Source organism: Camelus bactrianus, chromosome 7 (assembly GCF_048773025.1).
Source record: "Camelus bactrianus isolate YW-2024 breed Bactrian camel chromosome 7, ASM4877302v1, whole genome shotgun sequence".
Lineage (NCBI taxonomy): Eukaryota > Metazoa > Chordata > Mammalia > Artiodactyla > Camelidae > Camelus > Camelus bactrianus.
Window position 1 is genome coordinate 37,628,042 of NC_133545.1, and position 26,080 is coordinate 37,654,121.

The following is a 26,080-nucleotide window of genomic DNA, read 5'->3' on the forward strand; positions in this document are numbered from 1 at the left end:
AGGGTCCATCACTGCTTCTTTAATAGGAAGAAGCAAGCTGGTGTGGGAACAGCGAGCTCTGTCATGTAGTGGAAACATTTTTTACGTACTGTTAAGATAAAAATGCATTTTTACAATATACGGCATAATCTAATGGTACCTCCCTTTATTCCTTACTAGGCTCATATCGGCAACCTATTAACATCAAAATTCTTCAGTTACAAGGATTTTGATACTTTATTGTATACCTGCGCAGCAGAGTTTGACTTTATGGAAAAGGAGGTAAGATGTGATTTCTCCTTTTCTTTCCTTAGGTTTTGGCCCATTCATTTTTCATAAAGGGTGCTCCTGTCACTTCAGGTCCTTGCCTCTGTGCTCTTATCTCAGTTTGAAAGAAAAGGAAAATCTGGCAGCTTAGGGGAAGGTTTTCCTATTTACATAGTGCAACTTCCTGAAATGTATGGTCTTTTCTCATTTTGATAATTTAGAAACATGCACTCAGTCTAGCAATAATTTCTTGGATGAGTAAACACAGAGGCATTTCAAGTTGCCTCTTTTCAGGGATAGCATTAGTGCAGTGAAGCTCTCAAGCTGTTACATTTCCACTCATTGTGTGGTTGTTTGTTTGAATGATCTCATTGCTTTGAAATATCATTGAGGACAAGTTTTTCATTCCAACAACATTTTTCTTTCTAAAACTATACTCAGGTGTTTAGAAGGAAACCAGAGAGTAGTTTAGTGGATTATGAAACAGATGTCTGCAATATTACCTGATGTTGTTGAACAAGTGACTCTCATTCTTTGAGTCTTAGCTCACTGGTTTCTGGTAGTATGCCTCAAATAGATATTGTGAGGACCAAAGGAGATACATGGGAACGCACTTTGATGTTTTAAGATATTTTGTATTAAATACTATTTTGCAATACTTTTTGAGCTAGTTTGGTTTAGCAAACGTGTATATATATATATGTGTGTGTGTCCTTTCACACCATCCATGTGGTCCTGATTTATGATGACATTTTAGTAGCTGTGAAACATTGTCCTTCAAAGCTATGTGTGTATATATGAAACTGCCCAACTGTCCTCTGTTGATATATTCACTTTCCCCTTGATCCCCGCTGGGTCAGCCCCGTCCTGAGTTACAGACCAGCGGAGGAGAGTGTGTCACAATGCAGACTCTTAACCAACCAGACATTCTGAGTTGAGGGTGTTCTGCAAATACACTGTTTACTCCAGTCACCTATCAGTCTTCATTTGCTGTGTCTGGCAAATGGTTTTGACACACAATGGCTGATAAAGTGTACAAATAATAGTGTTGAGCCTGCTGGAAGAAAGTAAGGAAAAGTGTCTTGCAAGACATTAAAATGCATACTTACAGCAGGTTAATACTCCTTCAAGGGGCTGGTAAAGGAAGGAGAGGGCGAACATCAACAGAGAAATTAGGACACAGTGGAAGTCCTTTAACATGGAGAATATACACACCATTACAGCCTGAGACTGTGAGCCATCAGTAATGTGGTAGAAGGAATTGTTTTTTGAGGCACAGCATGACTTCAGTCGATTTGAAGAAAATGGCAAAGCTATTTATAGCTTGCTGTTCCCCGTCTCCATAAGCATCTTCAGCACAGGGACTGAGCATGGTGCCGGTTCAGAGAGGGCATCCATTGTATGTGTGATACGTCCATATGGTGGGGCAAAGGGAACAATTTAACTTGACATTGTACTGATATGGAAGGACACTTAAGATATATAGTAGGGTGAGCAAAACGGTCCAATCTCATTACCTATAGTTAGCACACATCGAATAAAGTGTAAGAGACCAAAATTTCAAGAGTGGTTTTTTGATGGAGAGATAATCAATGATTAACTTTTTTTTTTGTAATTTACATCTTTTAAATTTTCCACAATAATCATTTTTTAATTGTATTATGCTGTTAAAAGAAAGCAAAAACAATGAGGGGGATCTTTGCCTTTTAGATGTGAAAATGGAAAGCATTAGTATTTAAAGTACAGAGATTCCAAGACAGGAACATTTTTTATGGCCAAAAATAGGCAGTGCTGGATAGACCCATGTGTCTGTCCTTAACTGTGTTTATGTGTATGCACTTGGTATGAAATGAAGTGAGCACCACAGATCAGTGGATAAGAGATGCATTGTTTCATGAGTATTATTTGCAAAATTGAGTTGGGGAGGGGAGTCAGGTTAAAACTTTGTATCATATTATACACCAAACTTTATTTCCGTTAATTAATATTTTATATATTAATGAAGCCTGAAAAATTAATTTGAGAAACATGTCAATGAATGTTAACTTCATTTTTTAATGAGCATAATACCAGTACAAAATGCATATGAGAATGATTAATAGATTTGTCTGCATGTAACTTAAAAATATCTGTACATTAAATATTTTAAAAATTAAAAAGCAGATCACTAACTAGGATGATTCTTACCATAAATATAACAAATGAAACTAGGGATTAATGTAATTAGTTAAAGAAGCTTGTTCAAATCAATAAAAAAAAAATTACCAAGGGCTTTCACCCTTCCCCAGCACCAAAAACACAGCCTGATCCCCCTACACATGCAGAAATGGGTGAAGGATGTGAACATGCAGTCCGTTGGGGAGAAAATGCTGACAACTAATTAAAATGTAAAATTTATTGTCTCCTTTATTTTTTCTCCATTTTCTGAGCATATATATATATAACTTTCATGCTTAGAATAAAATCAATAATTACAAAGAAATATTAAGATTAAAGAACTTGTAATCCTAATAGAACACACACATGCACACATACACACACACACACCTCTCACTGTGTGGTTTGTTTCCTTTGCTTTTGTTCTTGTGCATACCCTCTCTCTGCTGTATCTTTTGGCATTGAGGAAGTTTTATAATTTTGTTTCCTTTATATTCATACTTGTATGTATTAGCTGTCATCCATTCTATCAGTTTCCTCCTCAGAGTTATACTGACCTTAGTCATTTCCTGCCCCTTGCCCATTCTCACCCATTTCTAATGTATTGTGATATCATAATCAGAGAGATTATTTTACTTCCTATATGCTACCCCCCTTACCCCATTTTTAAGAGTCCCACAGTATCTTCATTGTCAGCACATATAACCGCTCATACTATACATTGTGTCACCGCGGTAGCCCCATCATTGTCATAGTTCTGTAGGTCATTGTTTTTAATGCTTACTAGGAGTCCTAGGATTGAAGCCCCTCCTGCTATTTCTTGGTTGTGTGAAGCTTGCTCTCCAGTGGATTCCTCAAGAAGGGCTCATGGAGCAGTAATCCCTGAGTTTTTACGTGTTCAAAATATTTTATCAGTGGCTTTTATGTGTGAAGGTCAGTTTGGCTAGATACAAAATCTTTGGCTCATATATCTTTCCTTGAGTAGGCTAAACAACTTGCTTTCTTCTAGTCTGAAGTGTTGCTATAAAAGTCTGATGCTAATCTGATTTTCTTTTCAAGAGTAATATTAAAAGGTACCTTTTAGACAAACTTTAGAATATAATATTACAACTGTTTGAACTGTATTAAATTTTGTTATGTACTTTTAACACAATTTTAACACACTTCCTTTTTAAGGTAAAGATCTATATCTTACTACTTTTCTTATATTTATTGTTATTATTAGCAAATGTCTAATTTTTAAATAATAAAATAGTTTTAGTTATATGATTTTTGCATAGGTTGACACTTTAAAATTTATAAATAAAATATATTTATATGTTTTAAAATAATAAATACTATGCAAATGTTTATAAAGGTGAATAGTAAAATAAAAACATAAAAATTCTCCTTTTAATGGGATTTCCAACTCATGAAGAATGCATTTTGTATAATGAATTATCAAAATTACTTGTCTGATACAGAACAGTAAGTGAGAGAATTGGACTAAGGGGAGGGAAAATCAGAAAATGCTATTTACTGTATACTTTGTAGTTAAAATACACCAGTGTTTTTAATATGGTTGAAACTAGACTTCTCTTTATAAACATTTTTGGGAAAGCATGTATTATTTTACTTAATGATGTAAGATTATTTTTGTGAGGGAATGTGTTGGTAATAAGCAAATCAATTGCAATTTAGAAATTTCAAGCCCAGGATTGTTTAAGACTGTGACCTCTAATTTTTGAGAGGTGTATAGGGTTTCAACGCATAGAGCTTTTAAAACAAACAAAGTTTCTAAAGAAAATATAAAAATTTTTTTATTCCTTTTGTAAACATTGGTCATTAGTGTGTGCCTGTGTGTGTGTATCAATAATAGATCATGGTTAAGATTTTTACCCCCATAAAATGCACAGGTAAATCTCATGCCTTTAAAGGAGTTCCACTGACCTTAGGTGAATATTAAGTTGGGCTCTCTTGTTAGAAAAGTAGTTGCAAAAGTGAACAGCAATCTTTCTAGTCACATTTTACATTTATAAGTGTTTGCGGACAGTATTTGTTAGTGTTTTCAACCCAACATTTTGGGAAATTTTGTTTCTGTGAAAATGCATCTTCATTTTAGTGATGGAGTCAGTGGGTAGATTAGACCCTAGATGGGTGAAAGCTCATGTTTACTTACATGTTTTAAAATTCACTTGGTTCATTATTTGAAATTTCACTTGATATAACATTTTCCCCTAACGAAACATCTCTCTGAATTTCAGACTCCACTGAGGTATACAAAGACATTATTGCTTCCAGTTGTTCTTGTTGTGTTTATTGCAATCATTAGAAAGGTACGTCTCTCACTTAAGAGCACTTTCTCATAATAAAACATTTCCTTGTTCCTTCACAATAGTTACTAGGCTACATGTTAATCTAACATCATATTTTACATAGATTTATTGAAATATATCCTGTATTGTCTCACTAATGGCCTTTGATGAACATTGATAAGCCTTAAAAATATTGTGCTAGTTGCCAGCATAAAGTAGATCTAGGAAGAGGATGCTCAAATTTTGATAGTTATGTATTTTGAAAGATATGATCAGAGAGACCATACTGATACAGTTGTTTTTCCCTATGTAAATTATTCCTGACTCATTTTCAACTTTTATGTAATATTTCCCTAAAATATTTAAATGTGCCTTTCTAAGTCATTTGTGCAGTGGTCACTAACTTCTGGATAGAGTTTATTATTAATCAAAAGGAAAAAAATAGAATATTAACAATGTATTACTAAACTTGATAAAATAGATTCCCAACTTGGCCTTGATAATGAAATTTTAAGTCCAGGTATAAATCAGGCTGGGGAATTTCCAATCTTTAGCAAAGAGTGGATGTGATACTTTCTTTTTTTTCCTTTAAGAGTTAATGAACTCTGTAACTACAAGTGTTTTAAGAGAATGAATTGAGATTAAACTGTAATCAAAAACAAATGCTAGACTCTAAAAGTTTTTGATTTGTAGCTGTGATTTGTGTTAACACAATGTCATACATTTGTAGAATATTCTTTACTATAGAATATTCTTTACTGCTCACATCCTATATTTGTAATCTGAAACATTTCACATGCCTTATTTCAATTGGTTCTTCAGCAGCACTGTGGGGTACACAGATATTATCGTCCCCCTTTTGACAGATACAAAATTGATAGGTCAGAGAGGTTGTTACCAGCCTCACATCATGTCCCTTAAAAAGCAAAGGAAGAGCAAGAATCAGACTGCACCTTCGCCCCCTCGTTGGGCGTTGTGTAGTATTCAGTTCTGTAGTCCTACAGCCCTTTTCAAATCTCACCAGTTTATGGTTAGTCAGTTTCTGCTGTAGGTCAGGCTCTGTGCTTCCTTTGCATACTTTATGTGGCTGTACACCTAGCAGGCAGTAAAAAAATACTAGATGTTGGCGATCCAGAATGCATTAAAAAAAGATAGCCCCCTGGATGGCTACAGGTGATGAAAATGATTAGATTGGGTTAAAGAAGCTGGGATGTTTGCTTTAAAGAAGAAAGATTTAATGGAAAGAGAATAATTATTTTCAATGACTTAAAAGCCTATTACTTGGAAATAAGATTATACTTATTTTGGTTCCTTAGAATTATCGGCAATTCTAGGAGTTAAGGCTTTTGACCAGCATTGATCTGGACTGATTACGAATGTGTTATAGATTTAAGCAGTAGCTGGTGGTTCTTGTAAGGACTGAATTAAAACCTAACAGCAATGTCACAGAGGACATCCACATTGAGAATAGGATTTCAGATTAGGGGACCCCCCAGCCACCACTGTGAGTGCTAAATATAAAAGCACAGTGTTTAGTTAGCTGTGCTTATCAGTCTCTGAGCCAGTACTTCAGTTCATATGTGTGTATGACTAAGGAGAGGCATTGCCAGCAACCTGGGCGTGATGGAATTCACTAAATGTGAATCAGAAGCCAAAAGGTCAGGTTTCAATGCCCACCAGTGCCTCTTAGTTGTTGTCCACCTTCAGGGAGACTATTTAATCCTTTTCAGCCTGTTGCTCATTTACAAAATGAGGAAAAAGTTCTACCTGAACAGGGTTCTTGGGTACGGATATAATTACATATTGTACAAACATAGCATGTTGTTGTTGTAGTTAATATTTTCTGAGTTATCTCTTATCTCCATACTTCCATATTTTTGAGTAAGTAAAACTTTGAAAGGTTAGAAGACGTGTTAGTTGAAATATTCTTTTTCCCAAAACAGCTGTTATAAAATGTTTAAAAATCTATTTGCAGATTATTAGTGACATGTGGGGTGTCTTAACTAAACAACAGACACATATAAGGTAAATATGCTATTAATAATTTTGTTACTTCTTCCATTTATTAAGTAGATATTTAGAGTGTATTAATTTTATAGTCACATGCTGTACACTCAACATTTGGTAATTAATATTTTTGATTGTTGTCATCCCCCTTCTTTGCTTTTCTCACTTCTTCCCTATCTGTGCAGAGCTCAGCACGTCACTTATTCGTACTCCAGGTCCCATCCAGTACAATCTGACAGTAACCCAACACTAATCTGTGCTTGAAGGACACAGCTTTGTGCTTCAGCTGGGAGGGAAAATAAATTATTCTATTGATGGTTTTAGGGCCAATGGACAGCCTTTTGAGAAAAGGGCAGGGAAGTGTAAAAGTGTACTCATACCTCACTTTTTGGATAAAATAAATTCCAGATGGAGCAAAGATTTAAATATAGAAAAAAATGACACCCCACCCCCCAAAAAAACCAAGAGATTACTTTTATAATTTTAGGGTTAGAGATGCCTTGCTAAGTATGACGTAAAACCTGTAAGCTAGAAGGGAAGATTGACAACGTTGACCAGATAAATTCTTTGGTTTGGTAAAATACTGTAAGCAATGTTCACAGAAAAATACAACTTGGGGAAAATGACAATATATGACAAAGGACTAATGACCATCATACGTAAAGAACTTCTACAAATTAATTTTTAAAATGCTCAAAATCCATTAGAAAAATGAATGAAAGACACAAATAGGCAATTGAGAAAAAAATAAATTCCCATTTTTCCTATCTCACTACACTCATGTCCCACGGATCTCCTTTCTGCTCTTTGACCTTGATGAGTTGTTTCCTGCCTCTGCAGTCTTGCAGTGGTTGTGCCCTAAGCCTGTAACTGTGCCCCCTGCTTCCCACAGCCCAGGTCTGCATGACTAACTCCTTTAATTCTTGCCTCGAAGTCACCTCCTTCAAGAAGCCTTTCCTGACCATCGTCTCTGAATAGACTTCTTATCTCCTTGCTTGTTATTCTTCACCATCACACCCTTTTTTTTCTCTCTCTCAGCATTTATCACCATGTACACTTACATACTGATGTGTTGCCTGTCTCCTGAAGGGGTTGGAAGGGTCATTTCTGTTCAGTTCAACAGTTTATATGCAGTGCCTGGCACATAGGAAAGAATAGTAGTTGAGTGAATAAAGACTTATGCATGACTAATAGATACATAAAAAAGTGCTCAATCTCATAATAAAGTGAAAACCTTTTTACTCATCAAGTTTGTAAAAATTAATAGTACCCAGTGCTTGCCAGGGTGGGAGGAAGTAGGTGGGAGGGCAGTTTGGCAATACAAGCAACACAGTGTGCCTGTCTTTTAGCCTAGCAGTTTCACAGTGTGTAAGTGTCCTCTAGAAATGCTCACAGAAATGCTGAGATAGTGGTACAGAGATGCCCACTGTGGTGGTGTGTATAATGTGCAAAATGGAAACAACCAAAATGCCCACCAGTATAGGATTGGTTTAATTATGACCCAGTTATAATGTGGAATTCTTTATGGAAATATTTCATCATACATCCTTGAAGAAAAAATGATGAAACTATACACACACACACACACACATACACACATACATACATACATATGTGTATTTATATGATGATTACAGTTTTATTTAAAATATGAAAATTTTGTATGTTGATGTGTACATAGGGGGAATTTGGGAGGATAAAACCTGTAACTGTTAAGAAGCATGGGATTAGAGGGTAGAGTAAAGGAAGTTTTAATTCTCATTTCATTCTTTTGTGGGATTTTTGGGGAAGTAGAGATTGTTAAATTTGTGTATCTATATATTTTCTTTTATAACACACACAGCCTTGTATATTCTTTCACCTCCAACCAGTGATAAATTATTGCACGCTCTCTTGAGACAATCCTTGTTCTCATTTAGAAACTATTTACTGTAACTGTGCCCTTGTTCTACCCGATGCCTTTGAGGGCCTGGGGAAAAGGAAAAAGCTTCTGGTATATAATACCATAATTCCTCTTCAATTGAGATGAAATTTTTTTGAGAGCTTGGAAAGGGGCTATGGTTACAGCTGTAGTAAGCAGCTCTGAAGGAGAAAAGTGGCATTTTTCACAGAAACAAAGCAGTCTTTTCAAGAACAACTCAACTATAGAAATAATTACGGGAAACCACTGAGCTTCATAGGACTTTCAGTTCAGATAGGATCAGAGCTTTTTCTGATGGCACATTGACAGTTCATTTTGTATGAGTACCAAAGTCATATGCTGATATAAAAAGGGAAGGGGTAGGAGGTACAGTTTAATTATCAAGATGTGAATATTAGTATCTCCTTTATTCAGGGACCTGGGGGTTACGTAGGATAGAGACAGCATGATGAAGTAGAAAATATGTTGCCTCAGGAATCAGTCAACATATAGACCTGACTTGGCCACTTAATGGCTTCTTACTTGCTTTCTTTGGCTGTCAGTTGGGATAATAAATAGTTCTAAGATCAGAGTTAATGGAATTTACTGATCCTGTTAACATCATAGATGCTCAATAAATGATAACTCATCTCTTTTATTTGGCATAAAAGAAGAATAAAGAAGGATCCATTTTACTTCCTTCATTTACCCAATATTTTTACTGCTGATTAATACATCAATATTTTTGAAACCAATTTCTCAAATCAGATTGTATGTGCCTGGATTAGGAGTTAATTGGGTCATTTGTTCATTTATTCAAAAAAAAAAATGAAATCTATGTGCCAGGCATTGTTCTAGGTCTTGGAAATAGATCAGTGCTTCGGATAGAGGAGGTATGTGTTATCCAGTCACACATTTGTGTCCAGACTTCTCCCTTGAACTCCAGGTTTATACATGCGACTCCCTGATTTAATAGTAGTATTTCTTTTTCCATTTCAGAAAACACCAGTTTGATCATGGAGAGGTAAAGACTTAATATTACCAAAATTTACCTTATTTTAACGTTTGTGTATATTTGGACTTTCCTTTAGTTCCATTTTTCTAAGTGTATTGGTAGTTGCCACTGATTCTCTTCAAAATAGGCCTATATATGTTTTCACTACAACATGACCATTCGTTTGTTAGGACAGTTAAGTGGGGAACTCACACAGTCCTTGTCGGCTCTGATCGTCCTCATGGTCATAGCAGTTCATTGCTGGAGCCCATTTAAACGCATGTGCAGAGTTTCTTTTTCATGATCAGAGATCACTTTCCTCTCTGTTCACCTTGCCCTGAGGCTTCAGAGATGTGACTGGTTGCTGTTCCCATCTCCTGGTGATTCAACCTAAGGTTTTTCTTTTTTTTTTTTTTTAATTGAAGTGTAATTGACTTATAATATAATATTAGTTTCAGATGTACAACATAATGATTCAAATTTGCATACATTGTGGTCCACAATAAGGGTAAACATCCATTACCATACATAGTCACTCAAATTTTTTTCTTTTTTTTTCTTGTGATGAGAACTTTTAAGATCTACCTACTCTTAGCAACAGTGTGGTGGCTATAGTTCATAATACTGTATTTCATATTTCTTCCTGGTTTTGATGGCAGTTCTAAGGTGGCGCTCTGGGATCTTAAATAGCAGTTATTTCTGTTTATCACTTTCCTACCTTAATCTGATGGTAGCGCCACGGTAGATTCAGAAATGTGGACTTTATTAACTATAGGCTTGATTCTGAGAAGAACTGTAGAACCATTTGCCTTAGGGACTTTATAATTTTAGCCCTCTAATAAAATGGAGAAGGTTGAAAGTGAATTTTAAGACTAGTTACCTCAGAAAATTCAAATTTCTAAGAAATTACTAAGAAAAAAGTACCCATTTCTGTATGTTCATCAGTTTCACAATATATTTTTAATTTTCACAAATAGGAGTAAAAAGTATCTTCTCTTCCTTTCAGCTGGTTTATCATGCACTGCAACTATTAGCATATACGGTCCTTGGTATTTTAATTATGAGACTGAAACTCTTCTTGACTCCACACATGTGTGTCATGGCTTCCTTGATCTGCTCAAGACAGGTGAGATGGTTGTTACATGGCATTATACCTGCTGTGATAGTTTTTTACCCCCACCTTTGTTACTGAGTGGCCCTAAAATAATATTGAATTACCCCGAGTTCTTAAAATTGTTATAATTAAAGTTCTTCACGGTTTTGTACTAGTATTTCCTAAAGGGTAAGGGCCAAAACAGATCATTTATCTTTTTAACTTCTAAAACTGTTCCTGGCATACAATAAACAATCAGTGCAGGCTGACTTTCTGAATGATAACTACAAATGTGGACAGAAAGCAGAGCTTTATTGTATAAATAAATTTTTTTTGGTTTTGACATTCATATCACAAAGAACTCTTAACAATTGATTTCAAGTTATAGGTACGTTTAAATTATATGTTCCTTTTTGATGTCCAGCTTTAAAATGTTGTTTCATTTATTTGAGTATCCATTTTTATGCACATCCCTGACTTTACTTTTTAAAATTTAGGTCAAGTCATCTTGGTTATGTGCTGGTTGTTTTTCCTGGATATCCGCCTCCTTGCTCTGTATTCACAGGTTTATGCCTCTGCATAGTGCCACCTTTTCAGTTATCAACTAGCCAAGGTGCAGCAGCATTACTTTTCTTAAATTGAGCAGATATTTTCTAAGCATCTACACCATGTTCCAGGGATAATAAGTAGAGTGATAGAAAAATCAAAAAGCAAAAGTACATATATGCCCTCAAAACACTTGATTTCCAGCTCTACAGACCCGTAGAGAAATAATGGTAAGGAGAGAACAACAGAGTGTTATTATTGAGAGTGAGCTATTTGAAGATGGAAAAAAGTAGTCAGCCCCAAGGTTCCCGATCAGAATGTTGGTATTGTACCAGGGAGGCACTGCTTTCCAGAGGCTGACCAGGGAGTGTGGCCACTGTTCCTGATTCCTCCAGGCTGGGACAGGAAAGGAGGATGGTGGGAAGCCTCTTATCTTAAATCCCACCCCACGTGGTGACTAATGGTAGAGAAATAGTGAGCCTTGCCCTGGGCTGGCTTCACAGGTATGGGCCCTCTGTGATCGCACAGGGACCCGCACTCAGGACCGCTCTGGGAGGGGCTTCAAGATGGTGGAATAGAAGACCACGGAGCTCACCCTCTCCCATGAATACACCAAAAATACATCCATGTGGAACATTCTCACAGCATGCCTCCTGAACTTTGACAGAAGATCTTGTACAATTGGAACTACAAGGAAAATCTTCACAAAACTGGGTAAACAATAAGGTCCTACTGTATAGCACAGGAAACTATATCTAATACCTTGTAATAGCCTATAATGAGAAAAGAATATGAAAAGGTGTGTATATACACACACACACACACACACACACAAACTGAACCACTGTGCTGTACACCAGAAACTAACACAATGTAAACCTACTATACTGCAATAAAAAAAAAAAAATTACTACCAAAATCTAAAAAAAACCAGAAAGGACTCTGCACCTAGATTGATGCTAGGCTGTTGCTGTTTTGAACTTCTTCATAATTTTAATCAACCCACATTTGTATTTTGCACTGGACCTGGCAAATTATGTGGGTAGGCCTGGCCTCACCCAAATCTGGAAGTAGCGAGAGCACGTTGAGGGAAGACTTTCTTAAATTGGATCCCACCTGTATAAGGCTAATGGTAGAATTCTTTTGATCCCTCAAGTCATCGTTCCTGGAACTTTTCCTTAGAATAATTAACCCTTTGGGATTCTAGCAGAGACTGCATTCTTCTCTGAGAAGAACTTGGGCTTATTGGATACAGGCTGCTTTGTACTAACAGTTATCAATATATTCTTAATTTGGTTTCAGCTCTTTGGATGGCTCTTTTGCAAAGTACATCCTGGTGCTGTTGTTTTTGCTGTTTTAGCAGCAATGTCAATACAAGGTTCAGCAAATCTACAAACCCAGTGGAATATTGTAGGGGAGTTCAGCAATTTGCCACAAGAAGAACTTATAGAATGGATCAAATATAGTACTAAACCAGGTAAAAAAAAAGTCATATTATTTTAGCTGTGGTTTTCTCCACAATTTTATATACCACTACAAAACCCTAAACCCAAATTACTTCCAATGCTCTTAATCTTTCTAAGCAGTGTTGTTTCTAGATTATCTAGAAACAGATACTGATCTTACATGGTTTGCAAAGAAAATGTCATGCATATTTTATTAGTAATTTATTTATCTATTTTCCATAAACTCTAATTTTTTCAAAATGTATCCAAAGTTTTACATGGTACAATATAAAATGATTTATGTTATGCTTATTTTCCTAATTTTTAATCTTAGTTCTTCGCATTCCTTCTTGAAATGAACTCATGGAATGTGGTATTTTATTCATATATGGGAAGGGAGATTTTGTTGTCATTTGAGTATCAAATGACTAAATATTAAATCGTCTTGGAGAATTCCTTGGTGCTGTAAAACTTTCCTAGTCGGTTTGTTACTTCTTTCCTTAAAGCAGGAAAAGACATTAGAAACAAACAAAAGAAACAGAAATCCTCAATTGTGAGACAGATGGTGAGGCTCGGTCTTCTAAGGAAAATAGTTTACCCAGGCTTGGTTGCTGACCAGCATTGTATCAGCTACCCGACTTCATTCTGGTTCTGCTGCTGAATCTTTAGGTCATGATTCGGGCCCAGCTTTTTCACCTGGGAAGTAATTAAGTTGACCAGAAGGAGACCTCTTGTCACATGCACCAAGTGTCTTCCTAAGACCTTCCTTCTTTCTTTGCAGACGCAGTGTTTGCGGGTGCAATGCCCACAATGGCAAGTGTTAAACTCTCCGCACTTCGGCCCGTTGTGAATCATCCACATTATGAAGATGCAGGTCTGAGGTTAGTACACAGTTCTCACACTGTTGGAAACAAACTTTTTGTACAAGTAGACAGTGAGGGAACCACCAAAATAATGCGAAGCGTTTCAAAAACGTTATGGGGAATTTGGACTTAGAGAGTTAGGGGACGAAGAATGCTGAAATAAGATGGCTGAGGCAGATACAAACTGTCAGGGTTCCATAGGACAATGAAACTATAACCATTGGGGTTATATTCCCTCCTGGGCAGCAAAAAGAAATCACACTGTGTCTATTTTCTGTAGGTTAACAGGGCTCTAAAACACCCGGGTCCTTGTTAGTTCTCATAATCCTTAAGTTCCCCAGAAGATTCTTTAGCCTGTAGTTTTTAAGATTTTCATATGGGGTATTCTTGAATTCTGAGTAGTCAGTTGTAATGGAATCCTATTCAAAGAGGGTTTTAATCCTGATTTTCACCAATATGGCCTACTAAAATATTCTTGTTTTTTGTTTTTTGTTTTTTTACTATTTTTCATAAGTTAGATTATTGTGTTCTCTTTGAAAAGGAAATAGATTTAATTTTCATGCAATTTCTAGGTTGTTCAGCTAGTCATTTCCTAAGTTATTGGTGAATCCTATTAATATATTATTTTGTATAACAGTGGAACATACCTTTTATAAATAAAAAGCTTTTTCATGAAAAAAAAAACAATTTTAGCAAGCTGATTTCCAGAGCAATTGTATAATTTATGGTTATTTTTTAATTAGGGCTAAAACAGCCATTTAATTCTAATTGTTGGTTATCAAAGTTTGAACTGTTGCAGTTTTACAGTCGTTCTGGAATTGTGTTTTTGTGGCTCGTACTCTTATTTATGATAGAGTGATGGAAAAATAAAACAGAAACAAGCAAGCACATAATCACAACTTAAAAAAAAAACAAACAAGCAAACAAACCAAAACACTAAGCTTGGAAATGAAGAGATTCATTAAAGTGAACCTTTTCTCCAGGACTCTTGTGCTACCTCTGCCTTTTTCAACTGACCTCCCCAAAGCCCTGTAGCAGGAACTCCTGTGAAGAGTGTTCTCTTGACCTGGTTCTTCTGCAGAGTCTTCCTTCTAGTCCCATTCAGTGCTTACTTCCAAGTGGGTTGATTGCATTCTTTTAATCTTGAACATTTTCTGCCCAATTATTTTTCTTTAAAGAGCCAGAACGAAAATAGTATATTCAATGTATAGTCGAAAAGCAGCTGAAGAAGTGAAGCGAGAATTGATAAAGTTACAAGTGAATTACTACATTCTGGAGGAGTCTTGGTGTATAAGAAGATCCAAGTGAGTATTCAGTACAGTTAGTATTTTATATTCATCGGACAGTAAAGTTAATTCAGTCTCATCACAAGTGCTTTACTAGTCGTTTGTGTGAGGTGTATATACTAGTTAGCAAAGTTTAAGTGGAAAAAACTTTTTCAATAATTATTTGGAGTTTTTTTCTTTTCTAGTCATTATAAATATCTATTTCTTTTATAATGATTTGCATGTGCACATTACCTTAAAGTTATTGGCATTTACCGAGAAATTCCCAAATTGTTCATATTTGCCTTTGATTTAAAAGAAAAAAAAACTTTTATTTAAAGTTGGGTATATTTTCTTTCAAAAGACGTGCAGAGTCTGAAACCAAATAATGGAGAGTCTCAGTGTCATGAAGTCAGTCGGGCAGCTTTGTCCCAACCACATCTCGGCCCCGTACCATACCTTGTGACCCATGGGACCCCTCCCAGCAGCAACTTGGAGTGAAGCTTCTTTCTTGCTGTTTCACACCTTATTTGAATGGGATTATAATTAATTTTCCTTTTTACCCATATTCTCTTGGGTTTATAGTTTTTATAAGTATCTATTTCCACACAGAAGTTCACTGAGCAGAGTATAGCAACAAGAGTTAGTAAGATCTTAAAAGCAAATGTGAATTCTAAAATTGACTACTTAGAAATGTTGCACCACGGTGACTAGACAGCAGTTGACAGCTTGCTATTAAAATACCAAAGCATTCACTCCATGAGGAGCACAGAAAGGAGTAGTTTTATCAGAAATCAAGGATGTTTCATGGAATACTAGTATGTTAAAAATTCTCACTACTCTATGACTAAGTAGAAGCCTTCAGGAGATTGCTGTGTCTTTGGCTTATCTATACTCATACGTCATATATTTCAATGATACACAGTGGTATTAAGACAAAATGATTAAATGTTGACTCGGGTAAAAATAGTTCTGTGACACAGTATCTATCAGCATTACACACAAAGAAACTCAAACAACTGTTGATTGCTAAGTGATTTTCTGATGAATATGTCCATAGAAAATATCGTTCTTAGAGTCATAATTTGGAAAATGCTTTTAAGTCCTTTTGAACATAAGAATATAGATGAAATTTATGTACTTTAACTTTGTTATATAGATTTAGGACAAAAAGCCATACACATCTCTCAGCGATTTGACATTGTAATAAATGAATGGTGGGCTGACACTTGCAGTCGGAAGGACTCAGTTTCTTGGCAGAGATTTCCACCAGCACTGAGATCTTCTTTATGCCTCAGGGTTCACTCTCCAACTCTCCAGTTCAGTGATGCCAGCCTGAGACACCTGTAGGTTACTGGAACATAAAAATAATGTGTCATGACCTTCTTCCCCAAGCCAGTGATGGACCTTGATTCAGGGTTCTTCATTTTCCCCTGGACCCCCCGCATGGTGTTTTGAATATGCGGAAAGTGCAGAGGTTGCTGTGCTTTGTTCTAAGATGTTGATGGAGCTCCTTGGATTTGCATAACTGTAGGAGTTCATGTTCTGATGGGCAGAGCACAGGTTTTTGTACACAAGAAGGGAACAGAAGACAAGATTAGGAAGCACGGCAATAAATCTTGCACACTAAACAGAGTCAGCAGTGAATTAACTGGCTTGTGGTCATCTCCATTTAGAGCTCGCTGACGGGCACTCAGACTGAGAGTCGGGTGGGGCGGGTGCTGTTTCCCCTCTGGACCTTGACTTGCCCTTGTGGTGTTTGTTCCAGCAGGCGTGGAGGCGAGGGGAGCTGAGGAAGTGGCTTTCTCTCCTCTGGTTTCCCCACTCGGTAACTTAAACAGCACTCTCCATCTACTACAGGATTTAAGTCAGACTGATAATAAGTCTCAGGAACCTTAGACAGGTGCACTTTGCTCATTTCTTAGAACAAAACATAGCAGTGCTTGCTCTTCTGCCAGGGAAGCAAATGGAGGACTCAGATAAAGGGAAGAGGGAAGAAGGACAAATATTTAGTGCTTGCATTTGCAGTAGCAAGAACTGAGTTTCTGGACAGAGCTTTCTACCAGCATTGGGATCTTCTTTACTGCCTTGGTCCTCAGTCTCTGATCCAGTTATGCCAGCCTGAGACAGTGACTGGAAAAGAAAAATATGTCAGAACAGGGGAGCAAACGGGGAACTCAAATAGGAGAAGAAAGGGAAGAGGGACTAATATTTATCTGGAGCTTAAACTGCACGCGGCACGTTGGTGGACTCGGTGTTTGTGTTCTATCACTTACAAAGTAGCTTAATTATGTGCTTGATTATTCCTTAAATATTTAAATATTTGTGTTCAAATACAAGTATGAAAGTATACTCAAATGCAAGTTGTAGAAGAGTTTTTAACTACTTTTTTCTTTTTTTGGATTTTTTTTTAAATTGAAGTATAGTCAGTTTACAATGTTGTGTCAGTTTCTGGTGTACAGCAGAATGCTTCAGTTGTACGGGAACATACATGTATTTGTTTTTGTTAATTAACTGCTTTTTAAATTCCATTTTCTTCTTTCTCATTAATGCTCATAATAGAGTTGACATAAAATTAAAATACATGAAATCAGAAAAAAAATTATTCAGATTTTCACTAATGCTATTGTAAAGATGTAGCCAGCTGGGCTGGGGAAACTTCGGGAAACTCAGAAAAAGACTAAAGGATGTTATTCAGAGGCAGACAGAGCTCACAAGGGCAGCTCTTTGCCCTCATCTCTTCCTGAAGGCAGCTGAACTCAGGAGCTGGGTTGTTCTTTACTTCCAATCTGTTTCACTCTCTACTCCCACTGGCCTGCACTGTAGTATCAGTTTGGCCTTGGCACATGTGAGAAAATGGCCTTGGCACATATGAGAAAATTAAAAGGTAGAAAACTCAAGCCCAGTCATATTTTCGTATGTCAGTAGAATCTAGTGTCACTGAGGGTGTGCAAAAAAATGTGCACTGAGCACTTCACAGGAACACTCACTGGTAATACCTTTTTGGGAGATAATTTGATAGAGGCAAAGTGAAAATTGTGTAGCCTTTTGACATAACGGTAGTGCTGCTTCTAGAAGTTTAGTTTGCAGAAAGATATTGGCACAGAATGTTTATATCAGCATTGTTTTATAATGGCAAAATGAGAAATAATTAAATATCCATCCATAAAAGAGTGGTTAAATAATACATAGAAGTACAGCATCTATTAAGGAAGATAAAGTAGGGCTTTATGTACTGAGATGGAACAGTGGCCTCTTTTTATTGCTAAGTGAGGAGTCCCAGGTTAACCTCATTTTTATAAAAGCAACCCAGGAGCATCTGTGTATATAAGTATGTCTGTGCCTATATTTTTGTATGCTTGTATGTCTGAATGTGGACGAAAAAGACCTAGCAGAATGTGTGCTGGATTGTTCATAGAAGCCACCTCTGAGAAGTGACATTGGAGATGATGGTGACTTTCACTTACTTACTTTGATAGGTTTATATTCTGACACTTTTTAGATGATTAGTTACCTTTAAATTACAGATGTTGTTGAAAAGGAGAAAGTGTGCACATTCCTGTCATACTGTGGGCTCACGGAGGAAAGCAGGGGAGTGGGACTGCCATTGGGAATAAAAGGGAATTGCTAGACATGATTTTTTCTCTTACAGAGAAAAGTAAAGCAACTATGACAAAACATAAGCTGTTGTCAAATAGCTATAATTTTTCCTTGTATTTTTCTGTTTTTAATATTAATAAAAACATAAAAATTGTGAAATCCCTTTTACTTTTTTTGTTTTTATTGATATTTTGGAAGAGTCCAGGCCAGCTGTCTTGTAAGAATGTCCCACATCTGGATTTGTCTAATTTATTCCATGTGATTAGATTCATTTTGACAAAATTTGGCAAGAATACTACATAGGATTGAGTGCAACAAAATAAATACCTAATTTAAAAAAAAACAAACCAATACTACATAGAAGGTGCTATGTACTTTCCATTATGTCACTTCTGGAGGTACATGTCACTTTGTTGTTATTGATGATGTTAATAAGTTTGATCACTTAAAGTATATCCCCCAACTCTCTCCATTTTAAGGAAATAGATCTCCTTTATAAACAGTAGCCTTTCACCAGGTAGTTCTTGCATCCAGTTTTTATTCTTCCCTGAATCAATTATTACATTGGTGATTATAAAATAGTTAGATGATATGGATTTGAAAGTATGTATCAGTTACTGATTAGTGGGGGTAAGGTTGGATTTGATAAATTAAAAATGCTTACTTTGTGTCTCTCTGTCACATTTTGGTAATTCCTGAAATATTTAAGTTTCATTATTATATTTATCATGGTTATCTGTGATCAGTTATCTTTGATGTTTCTATTGTAATTACTTGGGGCACCACGAACCATACTCATAAGACGATGAACTTGATGGATAAGTGCTGCTCCACAGACCAGCCAATCCCCCATCTCTCTCCCTCTGCTTGGGCCTCCCTATTCCCTGAGACACAACACTATTGAAATTAGGACAGTTAATAACCCTTTGGTGACCTCTGAGTATTCACGTAAGAAAGAGTCACACATCTCTCACTTTAAATCAAAAACTAGAAATGATTAAGCTTAGTGAGGAAGGCATGTCGGAAGCCAAGACAGGCCAAAAGCTAGGCCTCTTGTGCCAAATGATTAACCAAGTTGTGACTGAAAAGGAAAAATTCTTGAAAGAAATTAAACGTGCTACTGCACTGAATACATGAATGATAAGAAAGTGAAACAGCCTTATTGCTGATATGGAGAAAGTTTGATTGGTCTGGATAGAAGATCAGACCAGCCACAGCAGTCCCTTAAGCCAAAGCCTAATCCAGAGCAAGGCCTTAGCTCTCTTCAATTCTGTTAATGCTGAGAGACATGAGGAAGCTACAGAAGAAAAGTCTGAAACTATCCGAGGTTGGTTCATGAGCTTTAAGGAAAGAAGCCGTCTCTGTAACATCAGAGTGCAAGGTGAAGCACAAGTGCTGATGTAGAAGCTGCAGCAAGTTATCCAGAAGATCTAGCTAAGTAAATTAGTAAAGGTGGCTACACTGAACAACAGATTTTCAATGTAGATGTAACAGCCTTCTCCTGGAAGAAGATGCCATCTAGGACTTTCATAGCTGGAGAGGAGAAGTCAATGCCTGGCTTCAAAGTTTTAAAAAACAAACTGACTCTCTAATTAGGATCTAAACCAGCTTGTGACTTGAAGTTGAAGCCAGTGTTTGTTTACCATTCTGAAAATCCCAGGGCCCTTATGAATTAAGCTAAATCGACTCTGCCCATGCTCTTATAAATGGAACAACAGAGCCTGAATGACAGCACATCTGTTTACAACATGGTTTACTGAATATTTTAAGCCCACTGTTGACACCTATTGCTCAGGAAAAAAAAAAAAAAAGATTCCTATGACTGCTCATTGACAGTGCACCTGGCCACCCAAGAGCTCTGTTGGAGATGAATGTTGTTTTCATGCCTGTTAATACAATATCCATTCTGCAGGCCGTGGAGCAAGAAGTCATTTCAATTTCCAGGTTTTCTTAAGAAATGTATTTCATAAGGCTATAGCTGCTATAGCTAGTGATTCCTCTGGTGGCTCTGGGCAAAGTCGGTTGAAAACCTTCTTGGAAAGGACACACCATTCTAGATGCCATTTATATTAGGGATTCATGGGGAGAGGTGAAAATCTCAAAGTTGACAAGCACTTGGAAGACACTGATTCCAACCCTCATGGATAACATTGAGGGGTTTAAGACTTCAGTGAGGGAAGTAACTGCAGATGTGATGGAAACAGCAAGAGAACTAGAATTAGAAGTAAAGCCTGAAGATGTGACTGAACTGCTGCAATCTCATGATAAAACAAACAGATGAGGAGTTACTTCTTATGGATAAGCAAAGTAAGTGGTTTCTTGGGATGGAATCTGCTCCTGGTGAAGATGCTGTGAAGATTGTTAAAATGATAACAAAGGATTCAGAATGTTACATAAACTTAGTTGATAAAGCAGTGGTGGGGTTTGAGCTTCAGTTTTTCTACTCTGAGTAAAATGCCATCAAACAGCATTGCATGCTACAGAGAAATTGTTCATGAAAGGAAGAGTCAGTCAGGGTGGCAAACTTCATTGTTGTCTTAGTTTAAGAAATTGCCATAGCCACCCCAACCTTCAGCAGTCTCCACCCTGATTAGTCATTAACCATCAACATTGAGGTAAGGCCCTCCACCAGCAAAACGATTATGACTTATTGAAGGCTCAGATGATGGTTAACATTTTTTAGTAAGAAAGAGTTTTTGAATTAAAGTATGTAATTCTATCACACATTTAATAGACTGCAGTATAAACATAACTTTTATATGTACCTGGAAACTAAAAAAAATTGTGGAACTCACTTTATTGCAATATTTACTTTATTGTGATGGTCTGGAACCAAACCACGGTATCTCGAGGTATACCTGTATAATTTTCTAAGTCAATATATTACTTCTAACTGTGTGCTGGGCATGGTGTTTTGGTTCAGTAGCTCTCTTAATCCCTAATGTCTTGGGTACTTCCCACTGTACAAAAACGGAGACTGAGACAGAGTGAACTATCCAACACCACATTCTTGGTAAGTAGCTGAGGCAGAATTTTACTGAGATCTTGTGCCCCACCACCTGAATTCACGTATTTCATATGTCTTTCGCTTTTTTCATAGTCACCTTTGCTGGGTTCACCTTGTTCTAAAAAGGATTTATGGTAGCTGACATAAATATAAATAACTATGATAGGATTTTTTTTAAAACACTAAGTTAATTTAAGTAGAAGAAATGAAGTGAGGGCAGGAACATAAAAGGTGTGCTGTGCTTTATCTGCCATTATAAAATGTACATTGATTTTTAACCTGCACGTTAATTTGTCTAGGCCGGGTTGCAGTATGCCCGAAATCTGGGATGTGGAAGACCCTGCTAATGCTGGGAAACCTCCCTTGTGTAACCTCTTGGTAAAGGAGTCCAAGCCTCACTTCACCACTGTCTTCCAGAATAGCGTTTACAAAGTCTTAGAAGTCATAGAGGAATGACCACCGCCTGCAGAGAAGTCCACCAGTAATGGTTTTCATGTTTTGCTAATAACTCATGCCTTGTTTTTAATTCAAATCCCCAAAACTTTTATAGGTAACTGTTTTCAAATAGAAAACGTCTTATTGGGTCAATTTGAATGTGATTCTGATTGTAAAAATACTTAAACCTTTATCAATTGGTTACTATTTCAATGCACCCCTTAAAATTTGCTATGCAAATGAGTATATGCTTGTACTTGACTTAAATATTTGTGCTAAAGTGAGCGAAGCTACTTGTATGAAAAAATATGATGGTTCATGACAAGGGTGATAGGAGAATATAGTCACTTCTGAACTGTGTGGGGCTGATTTTATAGTTCCTGGACTACTGACGCCCCTTGCTTCTTTTTCTGCCTTTTGCTCTTATCTTTTGAACATTTCAGTGCTTATTCTAAATTCCGCAGTCATGTCAGCCCCTGTCGTCAACTCCAGTAGGAGTAGATGGCGCAGACATGAGTGCTTGCTATTTGGAAATATGTTTATTTCACTTCTTCGCTATCCTTTATTCTCTGTTACTCTTGTTAATGAAGCATTTACTGCCTGTTATTAATCCAGGCTCTTGGACCTACTTGTTAGGACCAAATTCCTGTAACTACCAACCATGTGGCATTAGTGTGTATGTCTGTTTATCTGTCTCTCTTTCTCAACATTCTTTGTCAAATAAGTGCTATTTACTCATTTAGTTGCCTACCAAGTACTTATTACTGGTTTAAAAAATTTAATGGCAATTGTGTATTTTTCTCATTTTTAGTATTATTAAAATGTTTATATTTTAATACCTTTAAGCCACTTAAAATTTTTTCATGTATAGTTGTAGTTTTAAGAAAAGCTATTTTGAACAATCCCAATTATAATGCATCTAGAAACTAATGTATATTTGAGTAGACATAATTTACAGTGGAAGAGTAGACTGTAGTATGTGGTAATTTTTCTTTTACTATTGAGATATAATAAAATTTGACTAATTTTTCTGTCAAACAAGTAAATGAATAATGATAAGTGAATGGAGTTTTTATATTTTAGTTTTAAAATTGCCTGTCTTTAATAAGACAAAGCCTTAAGCCTTATGTTATAATTTTGGTTCCCAAAACCGTATCAATATGAGGAATGAATATATTCAGCCTTCCTCTTTACTTTTTTTCTTCCTTATTTATTTTTATTTTGAAATGGTTCCAAACCTGCTTTGAATTCCTGTATGAATTTTTGTTTCTTAGAAGTTAATTTCTGTGAAATGAGATTCTTCAAAACAGTGAATCCTCATAGTTCTGAGAAATGGTTTTAAGATTTAAAGTTCTAAGCGAACCGTGCCTCTGGCTGACTACACGTTTAATTACACAGTGTTCTCTTTATTAACCACAGGCAGATTAACCTCATTGTGGATTGTCCTTGAGACCTGAGTCCTCAGGGATGGTTTCCGGTGCCCAGTCCGGGGAGCCGCTGAAGAGCTGTTCTTTTTCTGCCTTCTCACCAGAGCCCAAGGACAAGCCTGGTCTGGGGGAAGCGCTAGCTTGCTTAGAGCAGACAGCTGCCAAGACAGGAGTATGCAGCCCCCCGTCGCCCAGAGCCCACCTTTCCCAGGGAGCATCCTTCCGTCCTCACGATTGCCCGCCCTCTTTCTCGCTTCCTGGGTGACTTTTATTCCTTGGTCTTTTGCCAGTTTCAGAAAACAGGGAAGCAATTAGGGAGTTGTGGATTAAGAGTAGAATTTGCGCAATGATGCAGCAATGCAGAAAATGGGAAGTGGGCACTGGAGGCCAAGGAGGACAAAAGTTACCATCAGCAGGAAGAGGGGAAGTGTGTGCTCTGCTTTATTTGCCGTTGTTTCTCACCTAAACATGTTTTGTACCTCTTTCAGTTACAATTTTTTTTAATTTAAAGTTATTCTTTTTTTTTTATCACGTTTCAGTAACTACCCTTCTAGTAAATTCACATGTAATGATTGGAAATTCTATAAAGGAAAAACATTAAAATACTGTTACAACTGTTTCATATGCTGGTAAAAGATAAAAGTAGTCAAATTAATTTTTTTCCAGAAGACTCCTTTTGTAACATTATTTATTAATGTGACTCCACCAGCAAGCTATGATTCTATTTTAGGCCAGTCAGTTTGGAACAGAGGCCTTGGGCTACACTGCACACTCAGCCTTGGTCACATCTGGTAGCAGCCGGTGCTGTAGATTATAAATATCTTTTATGGCAACATAGAGTAGTAGTAGGTTCGATACACATGACAAAACAGTATTAAAGCTCAGTATTTTATGCATTTTTAGCATTTACAAATATTTTTGCTTTAGTATGAGGAAGGTAAGGATGGGCAAGGAGGTGATAAAAATAGCTATTGCTATGACATAAAAAAACAAAGTTGGGGCAGTATTTCTACAAAAAGATAAGCCTCAAAGAATGCTTAGCAGGAAAAGTGTGTTAAACTAGGACAATGACATGAAGGAGAAAATGAAAGGATGTATCAGGAATAAAGTGATACTGCCTAGGGGTGTTGTATTTTTATGAATTTATGCCAGTTGTTTACATGTACTATGTATGTTAAATTAAAAAAATTACGAAAAATATGGAAAGTGTTTCTTTAATTGTTATTTTCATTTCCTCGTTGACTGTGGACATGTTCAGCCTCAGCTCACTCTGTAGTTAGATCACCACGAACTGGTCTGTGGCAGATTGCAGTACAGAATCACGGGGAGAGGTTGAAGGTCCGTGAAACTCCTTAGTCCTCCTCCTCAGTGGGAATAAAGGTACTGAGGTTCCCCATACTCTTCCTATACATGTGACATTACACACTTACAGTACTTTATCACTTAAATCAAGGGACACAGTCATTCTTTAAAGCCGTATCTTGAGGTTAATTCCAGAACTGCTGGAAGCTTTTCCTCATACATTAAAACACAGTTTGGTCTCTTGGTATTTCCTAAATTACAGCTCCATGTATTTGCTTCATACAAGCATCAGCTTAATTTTTTATCTGGTTTGAGGAAAAACAATCTAGCTTACTCCATGCCTGCATAATTAATTTTTTTTTACACAGTGATACCTTCATTCTCTGATATCTTTGAGAACAGTGATTCTCAAATTTAGTGTGCATCCGAGTCACCTGGAAGGCTTCCTAAAACACAGATTGCTGCACCCCACCACAGAGGTTTCTGACTCAGTTGGCCTAAGGTGGTGCTATGATCTGAATGGTTGTGTCCCCCCAAGATATGTTGAAATCTTAACCCTCCCCTCCCCCAGGCAATGGCATTAGGAGGTAGGACATCTGTGAGGTGATTAGGTCATGAGGCTGGAGCACTCACGAATGGGATTCGTGCCCTTCTAAAAGAGGCCCAAGAAAGCTCCCTTGCCTCTTCCACTGTATGAGATTACAGCTTCAAGTTTCCACCTATGAACTCGGAAGTGAGCTCCCACCAGGTTCTGAATCATTTGTCACCTTGATTGTTGACTTCCAGCCTTCAGAACTATAAGAAATAAATTTCTGTTTTTTGTAAGATACCCAGTTTGTGGTATTTTATTATAAAAGCCCAAAAGTAGTAAGACAGATAGGGTCCCAGAAGTTGCATTCTAACCAGTTCTCAGATAATGCTGATGCTGTTCTTGCAGGGACTGCTTGAGAACCACTGCTCTAAGGATGGGAAGAAAATCTCTGGAAGACTGGCCTTTAGGGGGCGCTCCATTCCTGACAAACTGATCCCACCAGGACAGGCTGGAGGGTCCCTATACTAGGAACTGAATTTTACGAAGTCCTTTCTTTTGTCTCTTAGGGGGCATGCTTCAATGGAACTTGCAAGGAGTGAAGAATAGATAAGGTAATATTAATCATATACTAATATAGCTTATTTGCATTGTATTTGCTGAATAGGCGAGTTATGGATCATGTTAAATATTTTGAACCTGTAAACTAGACAGCTTGGACCTATTTGTTTTCAGTTCAGAGATGGGAAGAATGAAATCCTTTGACATCAAACTTTTGTAAAATTACTTTGTCTAGAAGAAAATAGAGTCAGTGATGTGTGTGGATTATAAAACTTCATTTTCCACTTTATTACTTTTGTTTGGCCCCAGAAATCCTGTCTTAAGACCAGTTAAGGATCATCTCTGGTTCACGGATCACCTATTTTCCTCTTCTGCCTTCCCTTTCTCCTTCCCAACTAGAAGTTTCTAA

General features: G+C 36.8%; 1 protein-coding gene across 3 annotated transcripts in view; it reads left to right on the top strand.

Moving 5' to 3' along the window:
* DPY19L1 (dpy-19 like C-mannosyltransferase 1) overlaps nt 1–24,479 on the top strand; it is an 84,567-nt gene extending 60,088 nt beyond the window's left edge. The window contains exons 14-23 of one of the 3 annotated variants that reach the window (XR_012508121.1): nt 160–261; nt 4,647–4,718; nt 6,673–6,722; nt 9,604–9,628; nt 10,605–10,724; nt 12,540–12,714; nt 13,464–13,563; nt 14,724–14,849; nt 21,717–21,967; nt 23,272–24,479. Coding sequence is in view for 1 of the 3 variants with exons in the window: in XM_074367241.1 (XP_074223342.1) it covers nt 160–261; nt 4,647–4,718; nt 6,673–6,722; nt 9,604–9,628; nt 10,605–10,724; nt 12,540–12,714; nt 13,464–13,563; nt 14,724–14,849; nt 21,717–21,873 (927 nt within the window). In the remaining 2 variants the exon portion in view is untranslated. Of the gene's footprint in view, nt 1–159; nt 262–4,646; nt 4,719–6,672; nt 6,723–9,603; nt 9,629–10,604; nt 10,725–11,765; nt 11,952–12,539; nt 12,715–13,463; nt 13,564–14,723; nt 14,850–21,716; nt 21,968–23,271 lie in introns of those variants that run through there. The other 2 variants (XM_074367241.1, XR_012508122.1) reach the window with 2 other exon arrangements.
* Nucleotides 24,480–26,080: the final 1,601 nt, after the last annotated feature.